The following is a 15,687-nucleotide window of genomic DNA, read 5'->3' on the forward strand; positions in this document are numbered from 1 at the left end:
TAGAATCCCTTTTTCACGAATCTCTAAGAGATTACTTTTCTTTTCCTTAAATAGGAGTTTTCTTAAAAGGGAGTTTAAGTAAAACGTGTGTTATATACCATACTTAATTATAACCATTTAATTAGGCCTACAATTATGTTGTTGTTTTCTAATGCCAGGCATTTGACAATAAAGTCATTTGACCTCTTGCACTCCAATATTTTTCAAAGATATTATCATAATCAGCCACTGAAGCACAGATTTTGAGGTGTTCCGAATCCATTTCTTGAGGCCTACAATTATTATTTATAATATATTTTATGCTCGACCATGCCGAAATGTAGTAATTATACACCTGGTAGCAGCCCTTTAATGGACCTCATTAAAGTACACCTATTCATTAAAGTTCTGGTGTTCCACCAATCATAAAATACCATTGTAGCAATATGAAAGCGCAAGTATCGATTATTCTCGGATATGCAATCGAAAGACAACTAGCGCGAGATTAGACAATATTAAACTCAGTCGAAAAAAACAACACACAAATTAACATCAATTCACCGCCATCTTCCAGCCTTTCACAAAGCATATTCCCTCAAATTCATTTCACCAATTGCCGGAAAAAATCAATATGGTCGAGCATAAAAAGTCGTATGAAAATTATGAAACTCGCTTGCGCTCGTTTCACAAACATACTCGCGTCTTAATTACTACCATTATAGGCTCGTTGCATAATGTACTATTATTATATTATTTTTTAACCCTTCAAATGGTGAGGCACGAATGTTTTTCAATGGCGTGGGTGGTTTTCGTATAAATTTAATTAAGGGAACCAAGGTCCTCTATGTTGGACAAGTGGAAGAGGTAGATGGGCAATGTCAGGTTTATGCGGAGATTTCCACACACACATCCTAAAACTGAAGACTGTATAGTAAGACAGAGAAAAGTGATATTGTTATGAAATTCACACAGCCGGAGAATTCAGGCGGAAGTCCTCACACTGTGACAATGAAACACTTTAATGTGGACTTCACTACTTTTAATGAAAAAATAATGCATGTAACCATATTAATGCTCTTTACATGATATTTTTTAGCGTTAATTAGTTCTTTAACAGATTTGGACATTGTTCAAAAGTGCCCCATATCTAGTCAAAGGTACCCCATACATGGGACAGTTTTGAACATGTTACAAGAGTTAGTTCTGACTTAGGGTCGAATTCATAGTCGTCACTTATAAAATGACGAAACACTTAAGTAATGAGCATTTCCTTAGCACTTATTTCAGATCGTATTGCAGAGACGCTACTCATTCATATGCCCTTGACATCGAAAGAAATATGGCAACATGGCTAGATGTGAGCGCTTTCGTACATTCAATTGTTTTCCAGCGCCTTCAAATTGTTAAATCGATATTATTATCGTACACAAATACAGATGTAAATATTATAGAACTAAAATTATACAAAATGTCAAGAAAGCATTTTACAGAAGAAGACAGAAGTGAGATAACAGAAATAGTTATGAAATGTAGAGATATCGTCAAAAGTAAAAAATCTGACAATTGTTCTCTCCAAAAGAAAAAATTGACATGAGACAAAATTGCAGTTGAGTTTAATGCAAACTGCGAAAATATTCCTGTCAGTAAATCGTTTTAATTTATTTTTCATTTATTTTTATGGTAAACAAAGTGAAAGTGATATAATTAAGGAAATTTTAACAGCTTATTCCTTGGGTAGGATACAAACAAAAATGCAAATAACACTTTGTTGGAACGTGAATACTTCTTGAAAAAAAAAAAATGCCACTTAAATTTACCTGAAATGCTGCTGTATCATAAAATCTCAAAGCAACCAGTGCAGTCAGGGGCGGACGCAGAATTTTTTTCGGGGAGGGATTTGAGGAGATAGTAAAAGTGGAGTAATGAGAAATAAGTTTATATATTCACAATTTGTTTCCGAGTCACAAACATTTATAAGTTAGCCTGAGTAGCGTAGCCGGTATAGCCTTCTGTGCTCGAAGTTGCGGGTTCTACCCCAACCCAGCTCGATGGCATTTAAGTGTGTTTAAATGCGACAGGCCTCATATCAGTCGATTTACTGGCATGTAAAAGAAGTCCTAGGGGAAAAAATTCCGGCACACCGGCGACGCTGATATAACCTCGGCAATTGCGAGCGTTGTTAAATAAACCATAATTTTTTAATTTTAACATTTACAATGACTGCAATACAAAAAGAATGACATTTACAGAAGAAGGCGACGAGTCTTCTTAGACATTTCATCCAGTACTTCATGAGCTTTTACTTCTACATTTTTATGTATATACATCAAGGCCAGTCCATTTAATCTGTCTGCTCCCATCGTGCTCCTCAAGTAAGTCTTCAAATACCGCAATGTTGAGAACGACCGTTCTGGTGTTGCTGTAGTTACAGGCAATGTGCAGAAAAGTTTCAGCGCCTTGTGAGTGCAGGGAAAAACAATTTCATTGCACCTGTTCTAAGATGGTATAAAATCAGTAGTTATTAGGTGAAGATTTTTCTGATGAAGGAAATTTCTTCTCCACATCTTCAATTCATTGAAGAAAGACTCTGGTGATGCATCAACATCATTGGGTTACTGATCACTACAGCCTCAACAGCAGTTTCTAAATCTTCATCTGATGCTCGCACTATGTTTTTAGGCAGCAAAGTTTGTATGGACTTTAGGATTCCCTTATGATTTAAAAACCTGTCCTTGAGCTGATTAATGAAATAGTCTAAGAAGAGAAGGAAAATTAAAAGCCTGAAATACTCTCATAACTCTCTGTCTTGAAGTAAGAAGGCTGTGTTTGTCTCCCTGCAGTTCTTGGAATTTAACACTTTAGCAAAGAGAATTTACGTGGAAAACTCTCTAATTCCTATGTACATTCACGAATTAAAATTAATATTATTTTTGTTTCTTGTTTCGTATTTTTCTCAAAATTTCGGGAGGGGATATATCCCCTTAATCCCCCCCCCTTGCATCCGCCCCTGAGTACAGTACTGTACTTTCAGCAGTGGCGAAATCTGTAAGCCTCATGGTTGTATTGTGAATTTCAATGAGAGACACCAGAATATCCACAACAGTGTTCTTGTCGAAACGGTATCTCCTCTTAAATTGTTGAATATTGTATACCTCTAAAGGGTTTTCCATATCTCTGATATATCTTTTGTTTTGCCGAAACACATTTTAATTGTCATTATAGAACTCAAATTCAACAAAATCATAATCATCATCCACTGTATACCGAATCAGCTGATTACATTGTATATGACGAAACACTTGAGTAAACTGACAAGCTACCTTATTTGAATAAGTGTTCACTTCAGTGGGATTTATGAATTGGAAATGATTATAAGCAACTGCTTAAGGGTTTCCTTACGTTAAGTGTTGACTATGAATTCGGCCCTTAATTTATGTTTGAGATATATATAATTTCCGCAAATATAAAATTTTGAGGTGTTTATTAAGCAATGTCTTATGATTCTGTGCCATTTAAAGTTAAAAAAAAATTGATAATGGATGTAAATACAAAATGTATATAGAAAAACTGTTCAGATGTGCCCCCTCTTCTTCTATAGGATCAGAAAAACAGAATTTTGAACACACTACATAATATTTATAATAATAAGTTTTTTCTCTTTTATTCCAACAGCATAAATTCCTGTATGTGGCTTCAGATTATCGTATCCGCCAGATTGATCTCGTGATGTGTAATCGTCGCTATGATAATTGCCTTCGTTGCGTTCATGACCCATATTGTGGCTGGGATAAAGATACCAATTCCTGTAAACCATTTACACCGGGGTAAGTAATTACTTTTTTATTTACTTACTTTATATAATATTACATTACCTGTTGACAAACTTTCCACAATTCAAACCATTATATTGTTTTTATTATTATTATTATTATTATTATTATTATTATTATTATTACTTTAATAGAAGCATGTGTTCCAGATCTTCATTATGATTATTACACCACAGACAAGTAGGATTATCAGAAATGTGAAATCGGTGTAGGTACAATTGAGTGACAATGTGACCTGTTCTGGCCCTTGTTAAAAATGTTTGAACATGTCTGGGCAAGTTTTTGTACATTCCCAGGTCATTTGGTTTCTTTTGTACAGACTGTAACATTTTACCTTTGTCAGAAGAGAGCCAATTGTTGATCCATAGGTTTGTAAAATGAGACTTTACTGAAGCAAAAGCAATGGATAGAGATATCACTTGAAAAGGTACTGGTTGCAAATATGTTGCCTGTTTTGCAATATTATCGACTTTCTCGTTTCCAGGTATACCACAATGACTAGGTATCCATTGAAATGTTATTTCCTTTTGGAGTTCTTTTAGTTTACTTAGTTGTTTCTCAATTGGAATAATTCTATGTGCATATAGGTTTGGTACATATTTAATTATATTAAATATAGCTACTAGCAACAGGCATCTATAATGAACACCGATCAAAATACCCCTCATTTCTCGTGAAAAATAACAACTGAATAGACTACAGTGGACTATAGTGGACTTTATGTTGTCAGCAAACAGCTGGATACATTAAGAAGATTGATTTTTTTTTTTAATTTTATTTTTTACTTTTTTTAAGGATATTGCAAGTCATATAATGAACATGAGTTCTTCATCTTTCCCTACTTTTTTCCTTCTTTTTATTCTTATAATTCTGTGGCTCATTACTGCAATTTAAGTGTCAGGTAATGAAACCAAATTTTCTTTTCAACATTTTGAAGGTATTCCTTGCAGAGCGAATTTTCTTAACAATTTTTTCTAGCCTCTTATTTGAATCCTATAGATTCAAAATCCCCTATGTCCACTTTCACAAATTGAAGGATTTTGACAGTAAGTGTTGGCAAATAGAGGGAATTTTCAACCGAACAGTGACTTTTAACAAACCTTTTGCTTTAAATTTAGTGGCATTTTGAATTTAAAATATATTAATCATTAGAATTCATTCTTAACAAGCAATAGTGGGTATAACTCAATTATGAACAAAATGGTCTTTAGGGGGTTTTGAATCTAGAGGATTCATTTGTCATTCTGTTTCATCGGCATTTCCCCCCCCCCCCACATTCTACTTAGTTTTACATGGTGTTCTACCATCAGCTTCTTTAAAAATCTTTATCTCAGATTTTTCAAGAAGTAGTATTGCTTTAGTTATGTTTTCTAATTATAATTAGTTTTTATTTCTACATTAGAATGATGGAAAGTGCCGAGTTTTGCTTCATAATTTCTGATATGATATATGATATGATATAAATTCTAGAATTGGATTAAAAATCATATACTAAATAATTCAATACAAGCAACATTTATGGTATTTGTCACAAGTGTTTTGTCACTTTCTGTGCATGCATCTGTCTTATTTCATTACCATTAAGCAGCATTATGATTGTTCACAGCTGTGGTATTGGCTTCTGTCAAGTGGCTCACAAGAAAATTGTATTGTAAAGAATCTCTTGAATAAACATTCATCATTGTCATTAATAACTGTCATTACATTGAATATTAATATGTTGTTGTTGTTTTCTAATGCCAGGCATTTGACAATAAAGTCATTTGACCTCTTGCACTCCATTATTTTTCAAAGATATTATCATGACTAGCCGCTGAAGCACAGATTTTGAGGTGTTCTGAATCCATTTCTTGGTTTGAGTTGCACAATGGGCAGTTAGGGGACTGATATATTCCAATTCTATGCAGGTGTTTGGCCAAACAATCATGGCCTGTTGCCAATCTAAATGCAGCTACAGACGATTTTCGTGGTAAATCGGGAATTAACTGTGGATTTTGATGCAGAGAGTTCCATTTATAGTACATAGATTTATTTAAACACGTTCTACACGAAGTATCATTTAGAATTCCCTAGATCAAAACATACCACCGCCTCCTATGATTTTGTCTTCCATTTTCTCTCACAAGATTATGCACTGTAAGGTTGGATAAAACGTTGACACCTTGATAATTTTCTGCTTTTATCGAGCAGAATTAATGAATATACAAAAAAACATAAATATTCGCTATTGTGTTATAAACCAAGGAAAACCCATTCCAATCATATACTTACTTACTGGCTTTTAAGGAACCCGGAGATTCATTGCCACCCTCACTTAAGTCCGCCATGATCCCTATCCTGAGCAAGATTAATCCAGTCTCTACCATCATAACCCACCTCCCTCAAATCCATTTTAATATTATCTTCCCATCTACGTCTCGGCCTCCCCAAAGGTCTTTTTCCCGCCGGCCTCCCAACTAACACTCTATATATGCATTTCTGGATTCACCCATACGTGCTACATGTCCTGCCCATCTCAAACGTCTGGATTTAATGTTCCTAATTATGTCAGGTGAAGAATACAATATGCATGCAGCTCTGCGTTGTGTAACTTTCTCCATTCTCCTGTCATTACAAAATAAATTCTCGCTCATTCTGACTTCCAGAACCAACATGAAACGTAGCTACCTTCAGTAGGTGCTAGCTGAGTCCAACTGTCTTTGTTGTCTTATGCTTACCGTACCTTATTATTATTTCAGGCCTTGATTTTATTCAGCATGCAAGCATAATGCACATAAGGGGAACTTATAGGCTTAAATGCTGCTTAACAATAAGGAAATAAAACAGGCGCACTTTATTTGGCGTTATCTTATTCTTATTATTATTATCCCGAGTTCCTTAAGTCAATTCCATCAAATTGTAGATGTATTATGTTCTGGATTGTATTGTATTTATTAACATTCCATGGTATTCATACATGCTTACAGCGAGAATATGGAACAAGTCAAAAAACTTAATACTATTATAAAATCTTAATTTATAGTCACAGTCTAGATGAAATATATATAGACGAGATTTACAATATAGTCTACTAGTACAACACAAAGTTTTAGTATCAATTTCATGAAGTGTTATTGAATGTCATGAATTCACCTACAGAATAGAAGGCGTGAGAAATTAGGTACTTCATTAATTTGGCCCTAAATAATTTTATGTTTTGAGTTTCATTTTTTATATCGATAGGGAGGCTATTAAAAATTTTTACTGCCATATAACGCACTCCTTTTTGATAGCACGATAGACTTGCCGGTGGAGTATGAAAGTCATTTTTTTGACGTGTATTTATGCTATGAACTGTTGAATTAGTTACAAAGTTTTCACGATTACATACGAGGAAGATTATTAATGAAAAGATATACTGACAAGCCATGGGCATTATTTGTAGTTTTTTGAAAATAACCCTACACGATTCCCTAGATTTGGCTCCTACTATTATTCTAATTTTCTGTAATAGAAATATACTGTTGCTGTCTGTGGAATTTCCCCAGAATATTATTCCAAAACTTATTACCGAGTGGAAGTTGTTGTTGTTGTTGTTTTCTAATGCCAGCCGTTTGACAATAAAGTCATTTGACCTCTTGCACTCCAATATTTTTCAAAGATATTATCATGACTAGCCACTGAAGCACAGATTTTGAGGTGTTCCGAATCCATTTCTTGGTTTGAGTTGCACAATGGGCAGTTAGGGGACTGATATATTCCAATTCTATGCAGGTGTTTGGCCAAACAATCGTGGCCTGTTGCCAATCTAAATGCAGCTACAAACGATTTTCGTGGTAAATCGGGAATTGACTGTGGATTTTGATGCAGAGAGTTCCATTTTTTCCCTTGGGATTGAGTTATCAAATTTTGTTTGTTGAAGTGTAAGTATGTAGATTTAATAAATCTCTTCACAGAGTAATACGTAGATTTAGTAACAGGTCTGTAAGTAGCAGTGCTGCCCTTCTTTGCTAAAGCATCCGCATTCTCGTTTCCCAGGATTCCACAATGGGATGATATCCATTGGAATACAATTATTTTATTGAGTGATAATAATTGAGAGAGCATTTTAGTTATTTCTGCTGTTTGAGATGAAGGTGTGTGTTTAGAGACGATTGATAGAATAGCTGCTTTGGAGTCTGACAATATAACTGCATTCCTAAATTTATTGATGTGGCATAGAAGATTCCTGAGACATTCACTTATTGCAATGATTTCACCATCAAAACTTGTTGTTCCATATCCAAGAGATCTATAAAGTGAGAAGAGACAGCGAGTGGAAGTATGCAAAGTATATTGTTTTTAAGGTATTGATATTTACTATATTTTGCATAGATCTAATAGCAAAACAAGCTGAATTTAGTTTGGGGGTAATTTCTTTAATATGATTTTTCCAATTTAACACATTATCGATTTTTAAGCCAAGAAATTTGGTTTTTGTTGTTTCTAATAGGTATCTATTATTAATTATTGCGTTAGAAATTTGCGAGGTTGGTTTTGCAGATTGCTGCAAGACGTCTCCAACAGTATCTAACTCTAACTGTCATAGGAATGTGTCTATGTCAGTGGCGGCTCCTGCATATTTCTTGAGAGGAGGAAAGAAGTTAACAGCGCAAAATGACACCTTCTTGAGAGAAACATGTTAAAAATTAGCCTACATGCATACATGTAAGACCAGATAGTGTTAGGGTTGGCCTTCCTTTTTGTATAGCAATAATCTGTTCTTGTAAACTGAATTTTCTAAACTGTCCAAAATGTAATGTGTTTTCACTTCCATTCATTGTTGAATAATTGCACAAATTAACAATTACAAGGAAATTCACAACCTCACAGCATTTTTCGCTCACACTACAGCATCACACGTGTTGGAAGAGACTAGCTACTAACTCGTAACCGGAACCGTTTTACTGAATTGGGAATGGGAAATAATCTGTTAGGAAAACGAGAACATTGCACCCACCCACGTGGTCTGTGTTGTCACATGTACATTTTACAAGTTACGTATCACATGCTTTTGAGGAATGTCAGTTCTTGTAAAGTCATACTACCGTTATTGTTCAAAGCTGCCGGTGGCCGATTATTTTTTCTTACGTTAAAAAAAATGTAGTTTGGAGTACTTTGAATTTCAAATATATTTGTACAAAACTGACAACTTGGCTGTTGTTCTGTCTAGTAGACAATGAATGGAAGTGAATTTCAGGGGCGAAAAAGCTCTGCGATACTAACGTAGAACTTCTTCCTCTTTATTTTATATAAATCAAACTTCAACTTTCAGATATCCTCGAAAGTTTCAAACCATGAATAGTAGCTTATATAAAGTGGAATGAATAATATTGTTTGCGTTAAAACTGTTTTTATTGTGCCTCCTCCTAGATGTGTTATAGTCTAGTTGAATACAGCATCGTTAGATGGCAGCGGTAGCGAGCTTTGCTGCACGACCAGGCGGTTTCTATTTCCCGTCCATGCGCTGATTCAGAGGAGGATCTCCTCTCTATCCGTTCATTTACTCGCTTTAAAACTCTGCTTCTTTTCTGGCCGCTAGTGCGCTGTTGTCTATGCGTGTTAACTGCAGTAAAGGAGGAATGGATTGACTTTCCTCCACACAAACAATCTCGCATCTTTGTCACAGTTTTCTAGCAGCACATGAGTGCGCGTCGTTTAAAACTCGATCAACCGGGGTTTTCTTATAGCTGTGAACTTAAAAATTGTCGAATCTTCCTTGAATTTCAAGGCATATATTTCATTTGGTATTTACTTTCAAAAGAAGAAAAACGTGAGGAGGACGTTCCTCCCTTCCCTCCCTCGAGGAGCCGCCACTGGTCTATGTATACCGTGAATTCCACAGTCACTCTTCAGATAAAGAGCTGACATTCTAGCAGTTCAGCTGGCAAGTGACCTTTATGAAAATGTGTTACCTATGTCTTTCATTCTTTTGCAAGAGAGCATGAGTTGCTCTTAAAGTATTGCAAATGCATTCCAAAATTGTAAACATTCAACAAGATAACATGGAAATACGTTTGTTGTTGCAGACACTCTTGTATTGACATTTTATTTCAAACCAGTCTGTAATTTCTGAATCTTAATTTTGATTTTGCAGATTGCTGCAAGACGTCTCCAACAGTACGAGAGGGGTATGTGACAGCAGTGTGGTGAAGAAGAAGATGGTAGTAACGTGGGGACAAAGCATTCATTTGGGTTGTTTCCTCAAGATGCCTGAAGTGTTGAGCACCCAGACGGTGACATGGCTGCATTATAATAAAGAGAAGGGGCCTTATCAGATTGTATACAGGTTAGATACATTTTCTTATTTCAGCATTAGAAGCTTAATGTTCTCATCACTCGAACAGAAGCACAATCATAATAAATAGCACAAATGGACTTACTTACTTACTTACAAATGGCTTTTAAGGAACCCGAAGGTTCATTGCCACCCTCACATAAGCCCGCCATCGGTCCCTATCCTGAGCAAGATTAATCCAGTCTCTATCATCATATCCCACCTCCCTCAAATCCATTTTAATATTATCCTCCCATCTACGTCTCGGCCTCCCTAATGGTCTTTTTCCCTCCAGTCTCCCAACTAACACTCTATATGCATTTCTGGATTCGCCCATACGTGCTACATGCCCTGCCCATCTCAAACGTCTGGATTTAATGTTCCTAATTATGTCAGGTGAAGAATACAATGCGTGCAGTTCTACGTTGTGTAACTTTCTCCATTCTCCTGTAAATTCATCCCGCTTAGCCCCAAATATTTTCCTAAGCACCTTATTCTCAAACACCCTTAACCTATGTTCCTCTCTCAGAGTGAGAGTCCAAGTTTCACAACCATACAGAAGAACCGGTAATATAATTGTTTTATAAATTCTAACTTTCAGATTTTTGGACAGCAGACTGGATGATAAGAGCTTCTCAACTGAATAATAACACACATTTCCCATATTTATCCTGTGTTTAATTTCCTCCCGAGAGTCATTTATATTTGTTACTGTTGCTCCAAGATATTTGAATTTTTCCACCTCTTCGAAGGATAAATCTTCAATTTTTATATTTCCATTTCGTACACTATTCTGGTCACGAGACATAATCATATACTTTGTCTTTTCAGGATTTACTTCCAAACCGATCGCTTTACTTGCTTCAAGTAAAATTTCCGTGTTTTCCCTAATCGTTTGTGTATTTTTTCCTAACATATTCACGTCATCCGCATAGACAAGAAGCTGATGTAACCCGTTCAATTCCAAACCCTGCCTGTTATCCTGAACTTTCCTAATTGCATATTCTAAAGCGAAGTTAAAAGTAAAGGTGATAGTGCATCTCCCTGCTTTAGCCCACAGAGAATTTTAAATGCATCAGATAGAAACTGACCTATACGGACTCTGCTGTATGTTTCACTGAGACACATTTTAATTAATCGAACTAGTTTCTTGGGAATACCAAATTCAATAAGAATATCATATACTACTTCCCCCTTAACCGAGTCATATGCCTTTTTGAAGTCTATGAATAACTGATGTACTGTACCCTTATACTTCCATTTTTTCTCCATTATCTGTTGAATACAAAAAATCTGATCAATAGTCGATCTATTACGCTGAAAACCGCACTGATGATCCCCAATAATTTCATCTACGTACGGAGTTAATCTTCTCAAAAGGATATAGCACAAATGGACAGGGCAAAAAAAAAATGAAACTTAAAAAGTACCGTCGCGAGGGGTGACTTTGTGCCATTCGCGAAAAACATATGGAAGTATTCTTTAAGACCGTGACAAGGTTTTAAAGTCTACTTCCTTACGTTTAGTAGTCTTTAAAACCTTGTGACGGTTTTAATGACTACTTCCTTACGTTTTTTTATGAAATGCACGAATGGCACAAAGTCACCCCGCTTGACGGTATGCTTTCTACATTTCCAATGTCTCTCAGAATCAAGTGACTCTTGGAAAAAGAACACTTGTGCATATGTTGATGTTGAGAAAGAAAAATCAGCCTGGCTAATCTTGCCACATAATCGCACTCACTTGGTTTGAAACTATTCTTTCTCCTACACTCAGCCATTCCACTGCTTCAGAGATCCAGCATTGAGTGCACACTTTTTCTGTGTGACTTACTTGTGGTTTGTTGTTAACAAACAGTAACTGGATCTTTGTCGTTTTGTCATCCCACTTGAGGTATATGGATATGAAAGGGAATAATTTATCCAAGGTCTGGTAGAATTTCTGGGTAGCTCAATCGGTAGAGCATACAGCCAGAGATCCTGGATTCGATACCGGGCCTTGGAACATTTTTTCCCTTGTCAGCTTCACAGGAAGCTAATCCTGAAAAGTTTCAATCAGATTTGTATAATACATGTCATTGTTCGTTAACAGAAAACCACAATTTAAGTCACACAAAAAAAAAAGTGTGAACTCCATGCTGGGTCTTTGATGTCTTGTCAACCCACTTGAGGTATATGGATATAAAGGAAATAATTGAGCCTGGATCTGGTAGGGCTCCAGGGTAGCTCTGTCATTAGAGTGTTGGCGCGCTCAGCAAAAGGTCCCGAGTTCGATACCCGCTCCAGAACAATTTTTCCCTTAAAATTATTCTTCTGAATGTTATTGTGTTGTATACCTGGCTTCCTATCTGGTATTCTGATGATAAATTTCCGATCTGGATAGCTCAGAAGCACTGTAGCTGTTGGTCAGATTGTTAAGATGATATCTTCAAAAGTGTGAATGAGTGTCTATTAAAAATGCTGTTGTGTATATATAATGTGAATGTGTGAAAATGTAATGATAGCCTGTTACTTAAACCGTGTAATTTATAAATGAAATGAGATGTGTTGTTTTTTGGAACTACAAAAAATTTGTTTTATGTTCAATGTACAAAAAAAATATGTATTATATTTTGATGCATAGCAAATTACTTACTTACTTACTTACTGGCTTTTAAGGAACCCGTAGGTTCATTGCCGCCCTCACACAAGCCCGCCATTGGTCCCTATCCTGAGCAAAATTAATCCAGTCTCTACCATCATATTCTACCTCCCTCAAATCCATAGCAAATTACTTACTTTATGTATGTCTTTTGTTGAAAACTATAAACAGGAATATCATTGGCACATGATAAAAAATTGAATTATTGCGAAACACCTAAAACATGTAATAAGAGAGTGTTGTTTTCTTCATGACACTGATTTGCTTTTATCATCCCAGGCCTGACAAGTACATAGAAACATCTGAGCATGGACTGGTAATCATTGCTGTGAACGAGGCTGATTCTGGACGCTATGACTGTTGGATGGGAGGGTCTCTGCTGTGCAGCTACAACATCACTGTTGATGCACACCGCTGCGCCCCACCGGGCAAATCTCATGACTACCAGAAAATCTACTCTGATTGGTGTCACGAATTTGAGAAATATAAGATGGCAATGAAGACCTGGGAGAGGAAACAGGCTGTAAGTAGTACATACCAAGCAGGTGCAGAATCTAGTTGTGTGTTCGTTGTAAATTTGTCACCGAAGAAGTACTTTTATTTTGCTACCCAGAGCACAGTGGAACTTCACATAGAGAGAGCATTCTGCTTTAGTAAATGCGTGAAAAGTATTTCGTTTCCATAATTCGGTTGTACTTCTTCATAAGATGTGTGTAGCTCTATTTTTAACTCTCTATCTGTGAAGTATGGGAAGTGAAAATGGGTTTCGAAGCTGACTTGCGGTAATAAATGATGTCCAGGTGCTACAGCACTGTTTGTCAGTGCTTAAAGTGGGCTGGTAGGAGCCAGGAATGCATACAAAACCTGGGGAACAAGCTGGTATGGCATATCATTAATGAGACTCATAAAATGTGAATTTAATTACCTTTATATTTTCACTTAAATAGCATCTTTACACTGAACTACGAACAGAACGTATACAGAAGAAAGAGATTGTTATTTAACACAATACATGATAAAAAAAATAATAATATTAAACTGGCCCCCATTGAGGGTAGCCCTTACGGACTCAGTATATCCTCAAAAAAAATTATTATACATATATAAACATAGATATTAAATTTTAAAGAAGGGAAACAAAGAAAAGGGCGTGAAAAATTATAATTGCTATTAATGTGGCACCATGTGATTAATTAGAATTTGGCAGGATTTTTTTAACACAATTATCACAATGTCATCCCTCAGAGATGTTGGCAGAGCAAACTGCCGTCGAAATTCTTCGAAAAAAGCTGGTATGGTCCCTCGAGCACCTATGAGCAAGCCAAATACCTCAACGTAAATTAATTCAGCTTGAAATAGTTGACTGTAGGCTCATAGATCCACTTCTTCTCAAAGTGGACCTCGGCTGACTGATGACATTCTACTTCAAAACGTATCGTGGGGTCCGCAATGATGCCCTGTTTAGTGTCAGCATTGTACGCTAAAATATCTACTCATCTCGTTGACCCATTTTCAGCTAGACAGGAGATTTCTTTTTCTACTATCCACCCTTATTTCTTAATGCGGCAGCAATTTTGGATCTTACAAGATGATGTCTAGAGTTCCTCAAGAGCAATCCCTGTTCACAAAATCCCAAGACGTGTGCTAAAGTTTCAATCTCTGGGTAGATAATTTAGAAAAAAAAACAGATTGGAATTTTTGTTTTAGGCGCAATACAGTTTGGGTATGATAGTTTCGGACAAACATTTAGAATTAGAACTATTTATTAGGGTGAAGTTAAGGCTATCAGACCTTCTCTTCCACTTCATCATAAATTAGCCTGAGGTACAAACAGCCATTCCAGTTGTCATGTATGTTACATTTTTACTGTTTTCAAATTCTATATATTGGAAATAAAATGACTTTGGAAACTTTTATTATTACAATCAATTTAGAAGATCAGTATCATTTTACAGAAAAAAAGTTGTCGAATAAAATCTTTTGCCTCAACAACATGGAAAACGGAAATGTAATTGTCTGTTTTCTCTTCTAGCAATGCAGCACTCGGCAGAACGACAGCAATCAAAACGCGCATCCTAACGAAATTTACCATAGAAGTCCGTTAGTCTGATAGTCGGTGAAAGAAGCTGAAGTATTTTGCTTCCGTTGGACTCTCGTTTTGTACATAGCGCTGATGAGAGCAACACGGTAAGAAGAAAAAAGGAGGAAGAGGAGAAAATAAAAACACAAGCCTGGTATGTACATTCATTCTACACCTTCACATTTTTGGCATTGACATCTCAAAAAGATGATGATCTCCAGATGGGTTGGAGATACCATCAACATACTACATTTGGTTCCAACATTACAAGGCTTGCGATGATGATAATAATATTAATAATAATGTATAAGCAACTCTGAAACAGCGTCTCTGTATTCCGAAAGTGGAGTAGATCTGTGATATTCCGACTTAGCAAGAGGTGAGAAGATCTGTAGTGAGTGTTGGGTGCGTGTGCTTGGAACTGACAATATCAACTGTGTTGAAGTTGAAGGATATTAGATTTAGGACTAATCAAGTTACAAGACATTTCTAAAAAAAACAATGTAAAGACATCTGTAGATTTAAATGAAAAATAATAAAACAGTTGAGTGCTACAGCAAACTTCATAAGTAGTGTTTTATGAAGGATGAAGCTTCCACCAACCCAGAGCAATCTATTGTTTTGTTCTCATTACAGAAGGTTTTTCATAACCTTAACATAGAGTGTACAGGAACCTCAGATATGTTGACATTTGTACTGAGTTGTATTTTTCGACATTCTACTATAGATGGAACCAATAATTTGCTCTGAAATGTTGGATTTTTCTTCCTTTATGACACAACCCAATTACTCCGAGAGACTTGTACCACAATGACCACCATGAAAGCTTTGAATTCTTACAGCAAACTTTGTAGCTGTTTGTG

The 15,687-nt window shown here is 35.9% G+C and overlaps 1 protein-coding gene across 1 annotated transcript in view; it reads left to right on the forward strand.

Annotated features, from left to right (window-relative positions):
• The window catches only part of Sema2a (Semaphorin 2a), a 704,754-nt gene extending 689,369 nt beyond the window's left edge, over positions 1-15,385 (forward strand). The window contains exons 10-13 of the mRNA XM_069844478.1: positions 3,652-3,803; positions 9,925-10,116; positions 13,024-13,267; positions 14,777-15,385. Of these exons, the coding sequence (XP_069700579.1) occupies positions 3,652-3,803; positions 9,925-10,116; positions 13,024-13,267; positions 14,777-14,854 (666 nt within the window). The 3' untranslated portion in view covers positions 14,855-15,385. The remainder of the gene's footprint in view (positions 1-3,651; positions 3,804-9,924; positions 10,117-13,023; positions 13,268-14,776) is intronic.
• Positions 15,386-15,687: the final 302 nt, after the last annotated feature.

The sequence above is a fragment of the Periplaneta americana genome, chromosome 13 (genome assembly GCF_040183065.1).
Source record: "Periplaneta americana isolate PAMFEO1 chromosome 13, P.americana_PAMFEO1_priV1, whole genome shotgun sequence".
Taxonomy (NCBI): Eukaryota; Metazoa; Arthropoda; class Insecta; order Blattodea; family Blattidae; genus Periplaneta; species Periplaneta americana.